At 39.3% G+C, this 17,645-nt stretch overlaps 1 protein-coding gene across 2 annotated transcripts in view; it reads right to left on the bottom strand.

The window, feature by feature from the left end:
• Positions 1 to 17,645, bottom strand: part of LOC132397298 (low-density lipoprotein receptor-related protein 5-like) — a 235,999-nt gene that overhangs the window by 118,393 nt on the left and 99,961 nt on the right. For both annotated transcript variants that reach the window (XM_059975886.1, XM_059975885.1), the window contains exon 4: positions 4,233 to 4,429. In XM_059975886.1, coding sequence (XP_059831869.1) covers positions 4,233 to 4,429 — 197 coding nt within the window. The remainder of the gene's footprint in view (positions 1 to 4,232; positions 4,430 to 17,645) is intronic.

A 17,645-nucleotide genomic window follows, 5' to 3' on the forward strand; every position in this document is an offset into this window, starting at 1 on the left:
CATGAAGGAGAATGATCCATTAAAGTGCAGGCAGCAAGATTATAAGATAACCGTTGCTACCAAGACCTAACCTCCATGATTTCTAACTCTATAACAACCCCTCACTGTGCACTTACACAGGAAACAACTACAGTGACAGAATAAATATACAAGATGTTCTGCAGAGTGCTGGCATGCAGAGCCTCACTAAGCTACCTCTGAGTCAGGACATGCTGACATTTAACCCAATTAACTTTAGGCTCTATGATATTAAGTGAAACCTGACATTTCATAGTCAGTGTTGCACTAAGTGCTCAGACTATAGAGTATAAAGAAGGTAATATTAAAGTACTTTTAGCATTCTTAAAACCTACACCGTTCCTCTGCCTGAGGAATAAACCCGGCTAAATTAAATTCCCTATGGGATGCTCTCAGCCTTAAGAGCACCATGCTTCGACAGTACGTCTACATTGTGCATCTGTAATTTGTTAAGGCTATTCATGCCAGGAGGCAGAAATAAAAATTCAAGAAGCACACAAACAACTACGCCAGCAAAACCTCTAAACCATATTCAAGAATGCACTTAAACTTGCTGTCAGTGGCATTTTGCATTTAGTGTTATAAGGAGGAACTGCCAATCAATACAGGTCTCTGGGTCACCAGAGGTAGCACAGTTGATATTACGATATGGGAGTCTTTCTGCTGCAGCTGACTGTCGCGTATGGTTGCTTATTTCTAACAGACAGAGAAGCAACGATGAAGGACATCAACTCACTTGTGCATCTGCTCTCTGTTTAAGTATTCAAGGGATTAGGAGCTCTGGAAATGAAAATAACTAGAAATGACATTGTTTTGGTTACAATCCCTTGGAATTAGAATAGGGAGTTCTATAGATGTCAAGTACTGCTTGAAAAAAAATAGCAGAAATAGAAGTACTCAATTGTATTGGACAAGAGGTACTGACTAGAATCAACAACTGGGGCCCTGCATGCCAACTATTAACCAGAATAGAAGTGAGGGTCTCTGTCAATGGCTTTCTGACAAATAGCTGGGCCATAGGTGATCTAATGCTGTGGCTTTGGTCCCCAAATGCCAGACAGGCTTCCACAGTCAGTAAAACTGGGAGCATGGCTGACATTTAGAGGAATATCTGTTAAAAGCAATAATTGATTTAAATATGAATTTACAATATATTAAATGGAAACAAAATAATTTTTAGAAGAACCTGTTTTTCCCTTTATCAGAGACTGTGCCAAGAAAAGCATTTTCAGGACCTGAATAAATATCAGCAAGAAGGACCCAGGAGTTCACCGACTGAGCATAGCAAGAGTGGCACATCATTTATCATTCATTAGCTTGATGGCGCAGTGAATACCAGTGGGATCCAGCCCAGTGGTGTTAATATGAATAATATTTGCATTTTAATAATGTAACATGGGCTTAAATTTTGTTTGTACATTTATGGAGAGCAATACAATTTCAGTTCATCTACTTCACTGCCAAGTGTATGCAAGGCAATTTTTGGCGTAAGACAGCAAAGCTGTTATGAATCTACATTAGAAGTTTGTAAATGTCACATAAGACCATAAGACATAGGAGCAGAATTAGGCCATTCAGCCCATCAAATCTGCTCTGCCATTCAATCATGGCTGATTTATTTTTTCCTCTTAACTTATTCTCCTGCCTTCTCCCTGTAACCATTGTCATCTTTACTAATCAAAAACTTATCGACCACCACTTTAAATACACCCAATGACTTGGCCTCCACAGCCATCTGTGGCAATGAATTTCACAGATTCACCACTGTTTAGACTGAAGAAATTGCTCCTCATCTCTGTTCCAAAGGGTCATCCTTTTATTCTGAGGCTGTACTGTCTGGTCCTAGGCTCTGCCACTGCTGGAAACACCCTCTCCATGTCCACTCTGTCCAGGCCTTTCCATATATGGCAGGTTTCAATGAGATCCCTGGTCATCCTTTCAAACTCCAGTGAGTACAGGACCAGAGCCGTCAAAAGCTATGCATACATTACCCTTTCATTCCCCAGGGTAAGATTTACATATCTCCTCTGGACTCTCTCCAACACTGACACATCATTCCTAAGATATTGTGCCCAAAACTGCTTGCAATACTCTTCACCCTCTTGCTTCAGCAGTTAGAGGTACCAACTGTTTTGAGCAGACATCAATCATACAAGAAGACATGGTGACCTGCATCAATGGCTATCATCCAGTAGCACTTACATCCACCGTGCTGAAGTGCTTCAACAGGTTAGTCATGAAGCACATCAACTCCTGGGTGAGGATTGATATCCTCCAGTTTGCCAACCATCACAACAAATGAACTTCAGATGCCATTTCATTGGCTCTTTACCCAGCTCTGGAACATCAGGACAATGAAGATATACATATGTATGTGTGTGTGTGTGTCAGGATGTTCTTCACTAACTACAGCTCAACATTCAACACAGTCACCCCTCAAAACTCATCACTAAGCCGCAAAACCTGGGTATTGGTACATTTCTGTGCAACTCCTCAATTTCTTCACTGATGATCACAGGTTAAGACGGAATGCCAGCAACATCTCCTCCACACTCACCACCAGCACAGATGCACCGCAGAGCTGTGTACCTAACCCTCCCCCGTCTAAAATTACGATTGTGCTGTTAAGTAAAACTCCAATGCTATATTTAAGTTTGCTGCTGACACCACTATTGTTGGCCAAATCAAAGGTGGTGATGAATCGGCATACAGGAGGGAGATTGAAAATATGGTTGAGTGGTGGCACAACACAACCTCTCACTCAGCAAGATCAAAGAGTTGATTATTAACTACAGAAGAAAATAACTGGATGTCCATGAGCCAGTCCTCATTAGGGAAATGGAGGTGAAGAGAGTCAGTGGCTTTCAATTCCTTGGTATTATCATATCAGAGGATCAGTCCTGGTTCAGCACATAAGAGTCATCACAAAGAAGGCACGACAGCAGCTCTACTTTCTGAGAGGTATGCATAGATTTGGCACGTCACCAAAAACTGTGGCAAACTCTATAGATGTAGGGCGGAAAGTGTCCTAACCGGATGCATCACAGCCTGGTACGGAAACACCAATCCCCAGAAATGGAAAAGGCTATAGGAAGTGGTGGTTACAGCCCAGTCCATCACAGGCAAAGCTCTCCCCACCAGTGAATACATTTACATGGAGATCTTCCACAATAAAGCAGTGTCCATCATCAAGGGCCCCCACCATCCAGGCTATACCCTCTTCATGGCAGGCAGTTCAGAAGCCTTAGGTTCCACCCCATCAGACTCAGGAACGGTCATTAACTTACAATCATCAAGCTCCTGAACCAGGTGGATAACTTCATTTGTCACTACTGTGAACTGATCCTACAACCTATAGACTCAATTCCAAGGCTCTTTACAATTCATTTCTCAGTGTTACTTTTATTTGACAGTTTGTCTTCTTTTGCATATTGAATGCTTGTCAGTTTATGTATAATTTTTCATAAAATTCTGGTGTATTTCTTTTTGCCTGTAAATGTCTGCAAGAAAATGAATCTCAGGGCTGTATATGGAAACAAATATATACCTTGATAATAAATTTACTTGAACTTTGAAATGTGATCTGACCAGCACCTTACAGGCTTACATTCTTGCTTTTATATTCCAGTCCTCTCAAAATGAGTCTCCAGTGCTCTGGGAACATTCCTGATTCTTGAAAAATCACTACTAATGCCTCCACAATCTCTACAGCTACTTCTTTCAGAACCATGAGATGTAGTGCTCCTGATTCAGTTGACTCATTGAAGCACTTTCTCCTTAGTAATGGCAACCACACACACTTCTGCCCCAATCTCTCTTTAATTTAAAATGTGTGATTACAAACACCGCAAAGCTCGAATACCAAACAATGCAATCATCCACTGGTAAAAGTCACATGCACAGAGACAGAATACAGTAGTAATAGCATTTATTGATTTTAAAATCATAATTGTGCTTTTGACAGGTTTTCACCAATCTTATCTTCACAAATTTGTTTGGATCAGCTTTAAACATAAATGCACCTAATTACATCTAATGCCCAGAATGCATTTTATTTTCAAAACAAAATTGCACTGAGAATTACTGTGTAGAATATATCAACAATTTTGCTCATTAAATCATAAAAATTGTCTTTACAAAATCATCTTAAAGCATTTTGATATTTAATACTTGGGTCATTGTTTACGTAATTTACCCACTAATCCCAGACTTACTGTGTGGCTGCCTATCTTGACTGAAGACTTGGATATCCATGGGAGAGTAAATACTGACGAGTATCTCGCGTTTGTTTTCTCCAGTTCTCTTGTTGCATGCATGAATTGAGCGGGTTTGCCAATCTGTCCAGTACAAGGTTTCTCCAAACAACGTCAGGGCAAATGGATGAGTCAGTGTACCTTGCACAACTTTTTGCCTGTGAAAGAACAAAAGGAAATGAAACCATTAAAGTAAACCAACAAGAGCTAATAAACGTACCAGCTAATCAACCACAAAAATAAGTTCACTATCAATTTATTATCGAAGTACGTATATGTCACCATATACTACCCTGAGATTTATTTTCTTGTAATCATTCACAGTAGAACAAAGAAATACAACAGAATCAGTGGAAAAACTACACAGAAAATCAATGTGCAAAAGACAAACTGTACAAATAATAAATAAATATTAATGAGAACATGAGTTGCAGTGTCATTGAAAGTGAGTCCATAGATTGTGGAATCAGTTCAGTATTGAGATGAGTGAAGTTGTCTACACTGGTTCAACACGACTGATTTATAAACATACTGTAAATATAAACTACAGATGAAAAAAACCTCCAAGCACTGCGAACAGATAAAAGTGAGCTGAAGAAAATATGAAAAAGAATTCAGGGAGGAAGTAGCAAAGAGACGAGGTTTCTGTTGGAAAGATTATGGGGAGACTGTTACGTTCAGAGATATTCCAGTATTACAGTGGCACATTCAATCACAGTGGCTTCCACGGGGCCAACCAAAGGTGTCATTGTCTTTTTTAATGTATTTTTTACAATCGTAAGAATCTGCTGGACATTAAGAACTTGAAGAACAACAGGTCTACCCCATTGGCAAGTTGCTCACCAGCGGAGAAACTGAAGGAGTTGGACTTGGTGTGGATCGTACTGCTGCCCGTGTCAGAGAGGTGTCGGAGGAGGCAGTGTGCTCCTCCTTTCAGCCAGCTAAAACAGGCTACAGATTCCGATATTACCTGGAGTATGTGGAGGAAACAGGGCAGGAGACCAGTAAGAGCAAGAATGTGGAAATTAATCTCTGAAGTGACAAGTATAAGGATTTGGAGTCTGACGGCTGCAATATAAAACCAAGCATGCAAAAAGCAATATTGTGTTGGCAAAAAATTACATTCCCAACAAATGATCAGATATAGGTAGAGAAGTACACCATTGTTTAAGAGAAACAGCCTGGAAACAGTAGTGTACAATTAAAGGTGCACCACAAGGTCATCGTGGGACATCATGCCAGCAACTGTGTTTGTCAGGCATCTTCTATTGCAAACTTCAGTTGTGTGTGAAACTCATATCTCGGCATTAGATTCTGCTTTGTACACTGCTGAGGAAAGTGCACCCGACAGGACCAATGATGTACCCTGGTGGGAAAGGAAGCTAATCATTACCGACGTCTAACCCGACTGGATGGTTAATCAGCGCCAATGAGAAGTTGGTGAGTGTTGGTTTCAGGCATCAGAGGATCAAAGTCTGAAGTTCAAGGGTTGGGTAGGAATATCAGGCCCAGAAACAGCTGAGGGTAGGTTTGTACCCAAGAAAGGATTAAGCCTGTGATAGAGAGGGGCATCTAACAAGGGACTATATGAGGCCAAATCAAGGATTCAGATTGGAGCTCCTTGCTTAAGTTGGGAGAATGGTGCGTTATTACTGAATATTTGATGTTCTAGGAGCTAACAACCTTGGAAAAACCTGGTCTAATTTCCTACTCAATGTTCCAAATGAAGTATATGTGATGTTTCTTGATGTGCTTCCTCTGTACATTAGATGTGTAAATGTGACTCATGTCACAAAGTGCCTAGTTACACTTCTACATGGGAATTGACCAGGAAATGTTTGATGTTGTATTTTACTCCATGTAAGCACACTTTCAGTTACATAGCAATGACAAAAATGGTGCTACATGGTCAAGTTTCCAGGCAAATATTTTCTTCTCCCAAAGAAGAAAGTTCATTCCTACTTACCATGGATTTAATAAAACATTACATATATAGTTACACATTGGATATTAGTCATTTTAACATAAAATTGACTTAAAAATTGGACAGCATTGTATTTTTATGTACAATAGCATTTAACCTTTTCTACCATCTGCGCTTCACCCAAAAGAAGCCCAATTAAATTATTTATATTTAAGAGGTACTTGGCATCAGGTTTTAAATGCATCTCATTTTTCCCTAGATAGATTAGTAATAACTTTCCGTTCACTTAATTATACACTGTAATCTTTAACTGAACAGAAAGTGATGGATGAAGTTTTTTTGAAAAGTGGGTTAGATTTATTTCCAAAGAATTTAAGAACGTTTTATTTCAATTAACTGCCATCAATAATCCTGCATGCAGCACTTTAAGCAAACAATGTCTAATTATTTAATCAGTAGTGTGTTTATGCATTAAAATGAAAAGTCTGTATCATAACTTTCAGACGTAGGGTATGTAGATCAGTGCACATCTTCTTCAGTTAAGTATGCTTGCACTCAAATTCCTCATACGAACTCCTGCCATGTGAGGCACTACAGAAGTATTCATTTGTGAATTTTGTAGTCTGGTGTTAATAAAATGTTTCCATTAAAAACTATGTTGACCATAGGGAAAGAAAAATTATCTGGAGGCTTGAATGTCAGAATAATATACCTGAATACAAGAAAAATCGCCTGTTCACAGCAATGTGACACCCCACATTTTTGTTCACCTACTTGAATAGTGCCTGTAAGAATATGCGACAAAAAAGGAAAATAGGTAAGAAAGAAAGGAAGAAGATGGATGGGAAGAAAGATAAAACCTTTATTATTGCAAAAGTGGAATATATTTTCTGCATTTTTCCCTACATTTAAAGTGTCACATTCAGTTGATGAAGAGTAAAGATGAACTTAGATTTTGATGAGCATTCAGCATTGTGAAAAGTTCAAACAACTTCAGTTTTTATTCCTTATTTGTAAAATGAAGAAAATATAGCACCCATTGGTTTGTAGAGAACATATATAAAGGAATACTACTTTTGATTTTAACAGTATTGTTTGAACCATTCAAATACCCTTCTCATGCTGCTCAATACCTACAGATAAAGCAGTATATTTTGCATGCTGTGGGAAGCTGAAAATCCCATTTCCATATCCTAGGCTTATTCCTGGCATCAAGTATTCAGGACATTGCTGACACTAACTAAAAAGATTTGGCAAGCAAAGAACAAAGCAATTGTATGGAACAATGTTACTTGACTTGTATTTTGACAGAGATTCTGAAGGCATAATTATTTGATGATACTTCATTTATGCCGAAGCGCTTTGTCATCCCAACAATGATTACCAAAATTAAAAATAAATTTATAAATAATCAAGGTTCTTTATTATAATTTTAGCACCTTTCATGACTTCATAACTATTCCCAAAAATACCTGAAATGTCTTCGAGCAGTTATCATGCTCCATCCAATTTATGCACTAAATCCCACAAATTAAAGTAAGAAAAAAGACTAGATTATTTGTGTAGTTGTCAGTTAAGAAATAATTCTTGCTTGTAAACCTGAAAGAACTTCTACTCTGGCTTTTTTTAAATAGTATTTTGAGATCTGTTGTACTATTAAGCAGGGAGCCTGCAGCTTTGGTAGTTTTTCACTTCAGCTAAGTCTAAGAATGGAGATTGAACCTTTTAAATTGGTGGTGAAAGTCCTACTCCTAGACCATGTGAAAGCTAAGTAAGATTTTTTTTGGCTTGGCTATTAACACCTGGGACCTGCTGCAAAATTTAACATTCAGTCATTGGACACCTGGTAATAAATCATGCTATTTCAACACATTTTGAAAAAGTACAATCAGCAAATACTGTTAAATTTTATTGTTAAATTTCATTTTTTTTAATCTGCAAGTGATTCCAAATGTAAAATACAGCTGATGCTGTAAAACAGAAAATGCTGTAAATAACCAGGAGGTCAGGCAGTATCTTGCAGAGAGAGACAGAATTAAAGTTTCAGCTCACTTACTTCTCATTAGATTTTCCATCAACCTGAAACATTAACTGTTTAACTCTTCACTGATTCTGCTTGATCCACTGGATATCTGCAATTTATGGTCTTTTTGCCACTTTCTAAACTGCTGAACACTTTCAAGCTCATTCACATTCTATAGAATTTGTTTTAGAAGCTTTGAAAATAGCTTACTTGGGTCAACAAGTTCACTGAAGAGGTAAAATTAAATAACTTTGCTAAAATTAGATAAGATAGAAATTCAATGGATCATTCGGAGTAAACAACTTTGTGTGGAAAATTGCAGAACAAAAAGCACATAGTATCTTAAAATGCATTAGCAGAACATTCTGTGCTATTAAATATTTGTCTCTTAAGTTAGGAACGTTACATATTAAACACAAAAAAAACTGCTGGAGGATCTCAGTGGGTCAGGTAGCATCTGTCCATGCAAAGGGATAGTTGACAATTCAGGTTGAGACCCTGTATCGGGGCTGAATGATCTAATAAACATACTAAATTATGTGCATGATTCAATTATTACTTCCCATCAGCCTATGGAAAAATTGTCCAGCCAATTCACAACTAGCCTTTTTATTGCAATGGTTGCAAATTATTGAAACTGTGGATGTGTGGGAACCATTTTATGAGCTGACCACAACCACCCTCTCTTTGCCAACAGCATAAAACAATTTTTAAAATCACATTTATTGCACCTAAAATTATTTTTAAAGCACCTTGAAATGTTGTTTAAAGGTAGAAATGCATGGCAAATCTACCTATATCTGCAAACAGCACATCTTCTTCACAGGTACTGTACATTGTAAATGTGTTGTGTTGATACAACCTCACAGCAAACTATCCATTTCAATAATTAACCAACTCTGAAAGAACTCTGCACTGATTGGAATAACAAGGACTTGGGATGCTGCAGAAGCTAGAAAACCCACTGGAGAGGAACTTCAGTTAGAAATACACAACCACATCTCTTCGTGTGGAACGAAGAGGACATAAGAGGTGCCGTAACTGTGACCAATCCCTAATCACAGAGTGGATCCTGCCCATCTGTGTGCAGAATGAACTCATTCTTTACTACATGACAATTTCAAGAAAAATGCAAGGAACAGTGATATAAAAAGTCTATTTTGACTTCACCGAACCCTTTAAGAGTCAATTGAGAAGCACCGTAAAGCTCTTTCTCAGACTTGACTGCCCACAAGGCCTTATCTGCATTGTACATCTGCTGCATGAAGACTGGTAAGCCTGTGATCTTAACCAATGCGTCCATAATAGATCCAGTCCCAGTGCAAACTGAGGTCAAGTAATAGCTCATTGGTTATTGCAACAATACTGCACCTCATCTCTAACAAATATAGACAATAGGTGCAGGAGTAGGTGAGCATTACAACCTTCATGCATGACCTTCATGCCAGCACTGCCATTCAATGTGATCATGGCTGATCATCCACAATCAGTACCCCGTTCCTGCCTTCTCCCCATATCCCTTGACTCCGCTATCTTTACAAGCTCTATCTAACTCTTTCTTGAAAGCATCCAGAGAATTGGCCTCCACTGCCTTCTGGGGCACAGCATTCCATAGATTCAGAACTCTCTGGGTGAAAAAGTTTTTCCTGAACTCCGTTCTAAATGGCCTACCCCTTAGTCTTAAACTGTGGCCTCTGGTTCTGGACTCCCCAACATCGGGAACATGTTTTCTGCCTCTAGCGTGTCCAATCACTTAATAATCTAATATGTTTCAATCAGATCCCCTTTCATCCTTCTAAATTCCAGTGTATACAAGCCCAGTCGCTCCAATCTTTCAACATATGACAGTCCTGCCATTTTGGGAACCAACATAGTGAACCTACACTTCACTCCTTCTATATCCTGCTGAGTGGAGGTAATCAATAAAACAACTGTTTAAACAGTATTGCATTTGCTCCTGAACCAATGTCAAAGCAATTTCAGACAGTGAGCTGCACTATATACAATATGTTCTTATGTATGTACCTTCTCGGGCTAAGTTCCAAGTCACTGCTGACTCCTTTGCTAAACCACACACATGAATGGTCATAACTCTTAACATTCACAAACCAAATGTTTGCTACTTTCCTGCACCTGGTGTATAAACCATCTTCTAACAATAAAACTCCACAGTGAGATGCAGGGAAATAGGACCTTCTCCCAAGTCTCAATAAAATTGGAGTTTGATTTTTAATGCTCACCAGTACCCACAGTTCACTACACAGATTATTGCCTGCCTGAGGAAAAGAATGAAGATCAATATCTTAAACTTGCCACAGAGCTCATTGTGGCCAGGCAGCAAGAGTTCACTGCTCTTCTATATGCTTCTGAGGCATATAGCAGGCAGCTGAAAGTACAGGAAACTATCAACGTTATCTCTGCAAAGTCTTCCATATCCACTGGCATGAGGAGGAAATGCAGGTTAAAATCCTCTCCAAGATCCAACATTCCCTAATGATACTCCACTTGCTCTGTAACACAGACCGCACTGACATCAGGGTCCCAAGACCAGTACTTTTATCCTGCTCTGGGAGACAAGAACATGCCTGATGTTTACAGGGAGGGAAAAAAAACTTAAGGATTTTCCCAAAATCTCCTTTAAAAAACAAAGTAGCATCCCCAGCAACTCATGTGACTTCCTAGCCCAAAGACCATTCAAAATAGAGAAGAGACATTCTAAAGAGCATCAGAAACCTTGAGTCCATTCATTGAATCACACAGAAGCCTGACAGAAGGAGCACACCACCTCAAACTTTCTAGCACCTTGCTCCATCCAACATCTCCTACCCCACCCATGATGGAATCTGCAGGGACACTGTTCCCATCAATCAACTTAGAAAATGAGCAGAAGCAAGTCCTGGGAAACAGCCTAAATAGGCAAAGATATAAATTCTATACCACGCTTAATTTCTCTCCGAAGTTCTCGATTATTCTCCCCTTCTCAATGAAATGTCGGCACTTACACAGAAGCATAATAGCTTTGCTGGCAATGCAACATACAGAAATGATTCCATGAGTGCACTCAGGCTGAGCATAAATCCAAAGTGGTAGTGGTTTATTTACTCCACTGAACATTTAAACTATTTACTGCTGAGTCTTTTAAGCACTCAACTGAATGTCCCTAACTTTCTGTAATCTTCCTGTAAAGCAGGCATACTCTATAAATATTATACCATTTCAGGATCATCGTATAAACACATGTATGGATACACAGTGAATCTGTTACTACATAAGGATCCTTTTTCTCAGAAAAGTATTTCACTTTCTGAAGTCTGCACTAGGTTCAATTCATCATATACAATTTTATGACTGTGTGGCTCAACATCCACAATGAATTTACCACTAGCGGAGATCATTTCATAAGTGTTCCTGTTGGATTTTGTCAGAAATGTCAATGAAATATCTTGGTAGCTGGGAACATGAATGTGCTTGCTTTGCTTCAAACCAAGATTTTTTTTCTCTCTTGAACAGTTTCTGTTCGGTTCCAGAGGCCAAATTTGGTTTTAAAAAGCTCAAAGGTTCTCAGCCTTTTCTCATTCACTGGTTCTGAAGGAGCAGTGGTGCGCAGAACTATTCTGCTGTTTACCAAGGGATCTATCCCAAAGAGTTTCAAACAGCCCTACAGCAGTCGCTTCTTTAACAATTCTGACTGATCCCTTTGCCTTGTCCTTTGAAGCTGGATGAAACAAAGAGTAAAGAATATGCTTGAAACCATTACACTTCATACAGCTTGCAATCAAAATCAGAGAGCACTGTTAGAAAGAAGTTATTCAGGTAAGGGATACATTCATAGAGCTCAAGGCTGCTGAGGTATGATCAGTAGTGGTACATTACCACCCTGTGCTTTATTGTAATTCAAGCTGAGTGACCAGGAATCTACCACTCGTGTAAGTCTCTGAAAAGACAAAGGTCATAATTGCAAAGGAATTTTTGATGGTTTGTTCTTAAAGTAACAGCAGAAATTGCACTTGCTCAGCTATGGTTTGAGCCATGACCATAATAGGAGCAATAAACAGTGTCTTCATTCTGAATTATTCATGTGTATTATGTATGAACTTGACCCCAAATAGTCTGTAATTTCAATCTGACCACACCTTGATAAATCCCTGTCCTTTATTCCATGGGTTATTTTGTCAAATATAGAATAGTTTTAGTTCTGTGCCTGCACACTTGATAGAACTACCTGGATTTTGAACACTATTCAAAGCTTTTCTTTATCAATATGTAAATTATTGTGCTCACTGTGTCTGTGTGTGGAGGGGGAAGAGACAAAAATGATGGATTTCTCTTATCCATCTTTTATTATGTTAATATCATGCATAGTTTCCTATATACATGACCAACTTCATCTTACAATCTTTTTCACATATTCAGCATTTTGCTGTTCCTTGATTGACACTGATTTTGCATTGTATTTCAACATGATGGAATGGTCTGAGCATTTTGCTCAATCTGGAGGAACTACCAGAAATGGTGCAGCATTCCTGGGAATGAGATGACATCTGCTACATCTTCATGTTGTTGCTCATTCATGATGGCCCCCGAATCTTTTCCTTCACTGACTGCAGGACCTTGGCATCAACCTGCTACAAAAGTACACCTTCTCATTGTAAAGCCAAGCATTTGCTTTGCTTCTGCTAAGCATCATATATTTTAATATTTTCTGCAAAATCAGAAGATTTCCTACTTCTGTGTTTCTGGCATTCAACAGATCTTCTTGATTACACAAGCAAGTCCTTAAAGAATTTTATGCATTGAAGCTAGGAAATTTTAGGCTTTTTAGGAATCAGTAGAGCCTTTTGTTATGAATGTGAAGCAACTCTGAGGGGCAGAAGGGTACAAAGTCGCCCCCTCCTTTTTGAGAATCGCAAGATCGCTATTAATTCGGGTCTGGGACCCAGGAAATGAGAGAGCGACACGCAGAATACACAAGGTTTGGAATGTGTCCTGGCCTCAGCGGAACGGAACAGATCCACTGATAACGGCCATTGTCTCTTGGAGACGGAATTGTGTATTGAGTACTGTACTATTCATTGAAAACCCTCAGGACACAACCAGAGTGGTCTAGTTGAGGGATTGCATCATCCCAACCTGACTGACATCTGAGACCCCGTGAGTAAGGATAAAAGAGGGTCTGGGGAACAACCCCTTCAGACGCACCAGGAGAAACTCCAGAAATCCCGCGATAGCGTTTTATAGCGAAAGCTGGTGGGGGCTTGTGTGCGTCCTCCCTTGCCTGGGTGGCGGGCTCATCACAGAAGAACGGCTTAGCTAATGGAGAGGCCACAAGTGAAAGGCCACGACAACCAGACTCCTGACGGATCGAAATCATAAAAGGAAAGCCGGCAAGTTTTTCTCCAAATCTCTCTCTCTCTCCAACCATTGCAACACAGTGGTCCCCAACGGCTGCAGCCTGCATGAACTGAGTGAACTTTATATTTCCATCGGACAATACATTATCCCCTAGACAAGGATAGAGCTTATTTCTTATTGATTATTATTACACCCGCACTTTTAGATTTAGTATTGACGATGTATATTATCTGTATATTTGCATTGATATTATTTTTGTGTATTTTTACTAATAAATACTGTTAAAAATAGTATCATCAGACTTCAACGGACCTCTCTATCTTTGCTGGTAAGTGACCCAGTTACGGGGTTCGTAACACTTTGAAATATGTTGATAGTCAGATGCAACTGACTACTTTTATCAACGTGTCATTAACCTAATGAAAGTCTAACAAAATGAGCAATAGATATTCCTGTTTACAGCTTGTTTTAGTGCAACTCCCCAACCACCATACAATCATGTCATTTTTCTGCATTGCAAACAACAAATATTGATGTGGACACAAGAGATCCTGCAGATGCTGGAAACCTTGAGCAAAATATACAAAGTGCTGGAGGTCAAGCAGCATCCAGTAGACATAGTAGGCTGAGACCCTTCATCAGGACTGGAAAGGAAGGAGGCAGAAGCCAAGATAAGATGGTGGGTGTAGGGGGAGGAGGGAGTAAGGAGGTGTACAAGCAGGTATGGGAGACTGGGGTAAGGGGGGAAGATGGGTGGGTGGTGGGGGGGGGATGATGTAAGAAGATGGGAAAGGATTGGTGGAAGAGGTAAAGAGCTAAAGAAGGAATCTAACGGCAGAGAACAGTGGACCTTGAAATATAAGAGGTGGGTAACCAAAGTGAGGTGATAGGCAGTTTAGGAGAAGATTTTAGCTTCTGCCCTAAGCTGCCAACTGTTTATTCCCCTCCATAAATATTGTTGTGGTCCACTTTGTTCAGCTTTTATATGCACTCTGTTTTGTTACTGTCTACATAGTTCCTTCTCAGTCTGACATACAGCACATGGAACTAGCCATGATCTGCAACAGAACTGATTCAGCATTCGGTCTGATACAAATGTCGGCATTATATCCTGTTAGGAAAATGAAGCTGTCCTTAAATATATCACCACAGATTACCAACAACATGTGGATGTACGGTTTTGAAGCTCTATTGCGGTAAACATTGTTAAACTTGCTCAAGCCGTCTCAACCAAAGCAACCCTAATTAAGTTGGTCTGTTTTCATTGTTTGCTGCAACAGAAGGTAAATGTCATTGCTGTTCAATACATTGCACAGAGTTTTCAATTTACCCTAATGTCTGCGGTACTTCACTGTCAAATGTATATGGCTGAACCCATTAGAATGAGCATCTTGAATTATCAAACCATCTGGCATTTTCAATTTGTATGCCCATACGCTGTTGGTTACAAAAAACCCTTTGTTCAGAAAGCCAGCATTTGCTGCCATTACTGCTTACCAATGTGCATTATTTCATATTCTGAGAGGATCACCAAATAATGGAGTCTTCCTTTCAACCTGACATTTAAATTTCTATTTCTTATGGAGTAAGGACATTATAATTAGGAGCAGCAGCAGGTCTTACGATCTTTTGAACTTGCTCCACCAATTCTTCAAGATCATAGACAGTCTTCTATTTCTCCGCCACTTTCCTATATAAATCACAGATCTCTCCATTCTCTTAACAGCCAGAAATCTTTTGATCTCAGTTAAATAAACTCAATGACAGAGCCTCAGAAACTCTTGGGAGAAAGGAATTCCAAAGATGCACCATCCATCCTCCCTTTATTCTTAAATGATCAAACTCTTATTCCGAGTTTCCAAACTCCAGCTTCTACACTCCTCATCCAGGAAAGCAGATCACTCACATTTACCTTGTCATGGTCCTCAAAGAGTTTCTTAAGTTTCAATAAAATCACCATACTTTCTTCCAGAGAGTTTTGAAAAAGGTGAGGCAAACTTACAAAGTCATTAGTCATTAGGATGTGGGCAGCATTTTTACCTAGCAGAAGAATCTAGAATGAATAGTCGCAATCTTAGAATAAGGCAGTATGAGTGCCCTCAGAATCTCTTCATACAGTCATATTCCAGGAAGCAGTCTTGTGAATCTCTCTTCCACTCCCTCCCAAAGTAACATATACACTTTTCTATCCAAGAAGGCCAAAACTGTATGTCTCATGTCTCACATTGGCCCATTAAAATATCTTTACTCCTGTCATCAAATCTTTTCATAATAAAGGACAACAAACCATTTAACTTTATAAATGCTAACTTTATCTATACATTGGTTTTCAGTGATATCAAGTTCTCTTTGAGTATCAACATTTCTCGGTCTCCCAAGATTTAAATAATACTCTGCTTTTCTGTTTTATAGTTTCACATCATTGATAAACTTGGAAACATGGCATTTGGTCCCCTAAGCAAAAATGTTGAAACTGCAGATTGCTGATAGGCGACATTTGTTTTGGCACTGAAACACTTGGCTGTTTTAAATCTGTGAGTGACGTCAATTGTAACAGAACAATTGAGTGAAATAGTCTCACTTGTACAATTCAGGTTCAGTTCCATAACCTTGAATTTGGTTTTGGCCCTTGGATGTGCAGAGTTGTACGAGTCACTTGTGATGGACAGAATTTTCAAAGAGTGGTCATACATGTTGTGACAGCCAAAATGCTCAGAATCAGAATCAGGTTTACTATCACCAGCATAGTCAAAAAATCTGTTGTTATGCAGCAGCAGTACAATGCAACACATAATTTAAAAAACCCATAAATTATAGTAAGTACATATATTTTTAAGTTATATTAAATAAGTAGTGCAAAAAGAGAAAAAAAGAATAGTGAGGTAGTGATCATTGGTTCATTGTTCATTCAGAAATTTGATGACAGAGAGAAAGAAGATTTTCCTGAATCACTGAGTGTGCACCTTCAGGCTCCTGTACCTCCTCTCTGATGGGAGAATATCCTGGGTAATTGTGGTCTTTAATGATGGATCCACCTTTTTCAGACATTGTTCCATGTAGATGTCCTGGATGCTAGGGAGACTAGTGCCAATGATGGAGCTGACTGAGTTTACAACTTTCTGCAGCTTATTTCAATCCTGTGCAGAGGCCCCTCCACATCAGCCGACAATGCAGCCAGTTAGAATGTTCTCCATGGTACATGTGCAGAGATTTGCAAGTGGCTTTGGTGACATGCCAAATCTCCTCAAACTCAAAATGAAATATAGCCGCTGTCATGCCTTCTTCGTAACTGTATCAACATGTTGGGCCCAGGATAGATCATCAGAGACGTTCACACCCAGGAACTTGAAATTGTTCACTCTTTCCATTTCTGATCCCTCGATGAGGATTAGTGTGTGTTCCCTTGTCTTAAGCTTTCTGGTCAACAATCAATTCTTTAGTCTTAGAGACGATGAGTGCGAGGCTGTTGCTAAAACACCACTCAACCAACTGATCTATATCGCTCCTGTCTGCCTTCTCATCACTATCTGAAATTCTGCCAACATTAGTTGTGTCGTCAGCAAATTTATATGGCATTTGAGCTCTGCCTAATGAGATGTTAATGGGATAGCCATGCTGACCTATTTCTATTCAACAGCGGTGTGGCTAAACTTGATCTCTGCAATAGCCCAGTGATAAGTCAATGACACTATCCTTCTGAATTCAAGCCAAATGTGCTTGGCACACGTTTGTTCATACATTGGCCTTAAGGTTGAATACACACTGAAAAGCAGAACAGGACAAACTAAGGTTGTTTTCTCTGAAGCAGCAGAGGTGAAGGGGAGGTCTGATAGAGGTTTGTGAAGTTATGAGAGGTGTAGGTGGTGTATTTTTCCCAGGATTGAAATGTCCAAAGCTAAATGGCATGAATTTAAGGTGGAGGGGAGGGGGATGGGTGAGTTCAAATGAGAAAAAGCGGCAAGGGCAAGATAATTTTTTTTTAAACAGAAAAAGCAGGTGACTGGAAGGCATTGCCAGGGTGCTGGGGGAGGCAGATATGGAAGAGGCATTTAAAAGGCTCTTAGACAGTCACATG

This window comes from Hypanus sabinus, chromosome 7 (genome assembly GCF_030144855.1).
Source record: "Hypanus sabinus isolate sHypSab1 chromosome 7, sHypSab1.hap1, whole genome shotgun sequence".
Classification (NCBI taxonomy): Eukaryota; Metazoa; Chordata; class Chondrichthyes; order Myliobatiformes; family Dasyatidae; genus Hypanus; species Hypanus sabinus.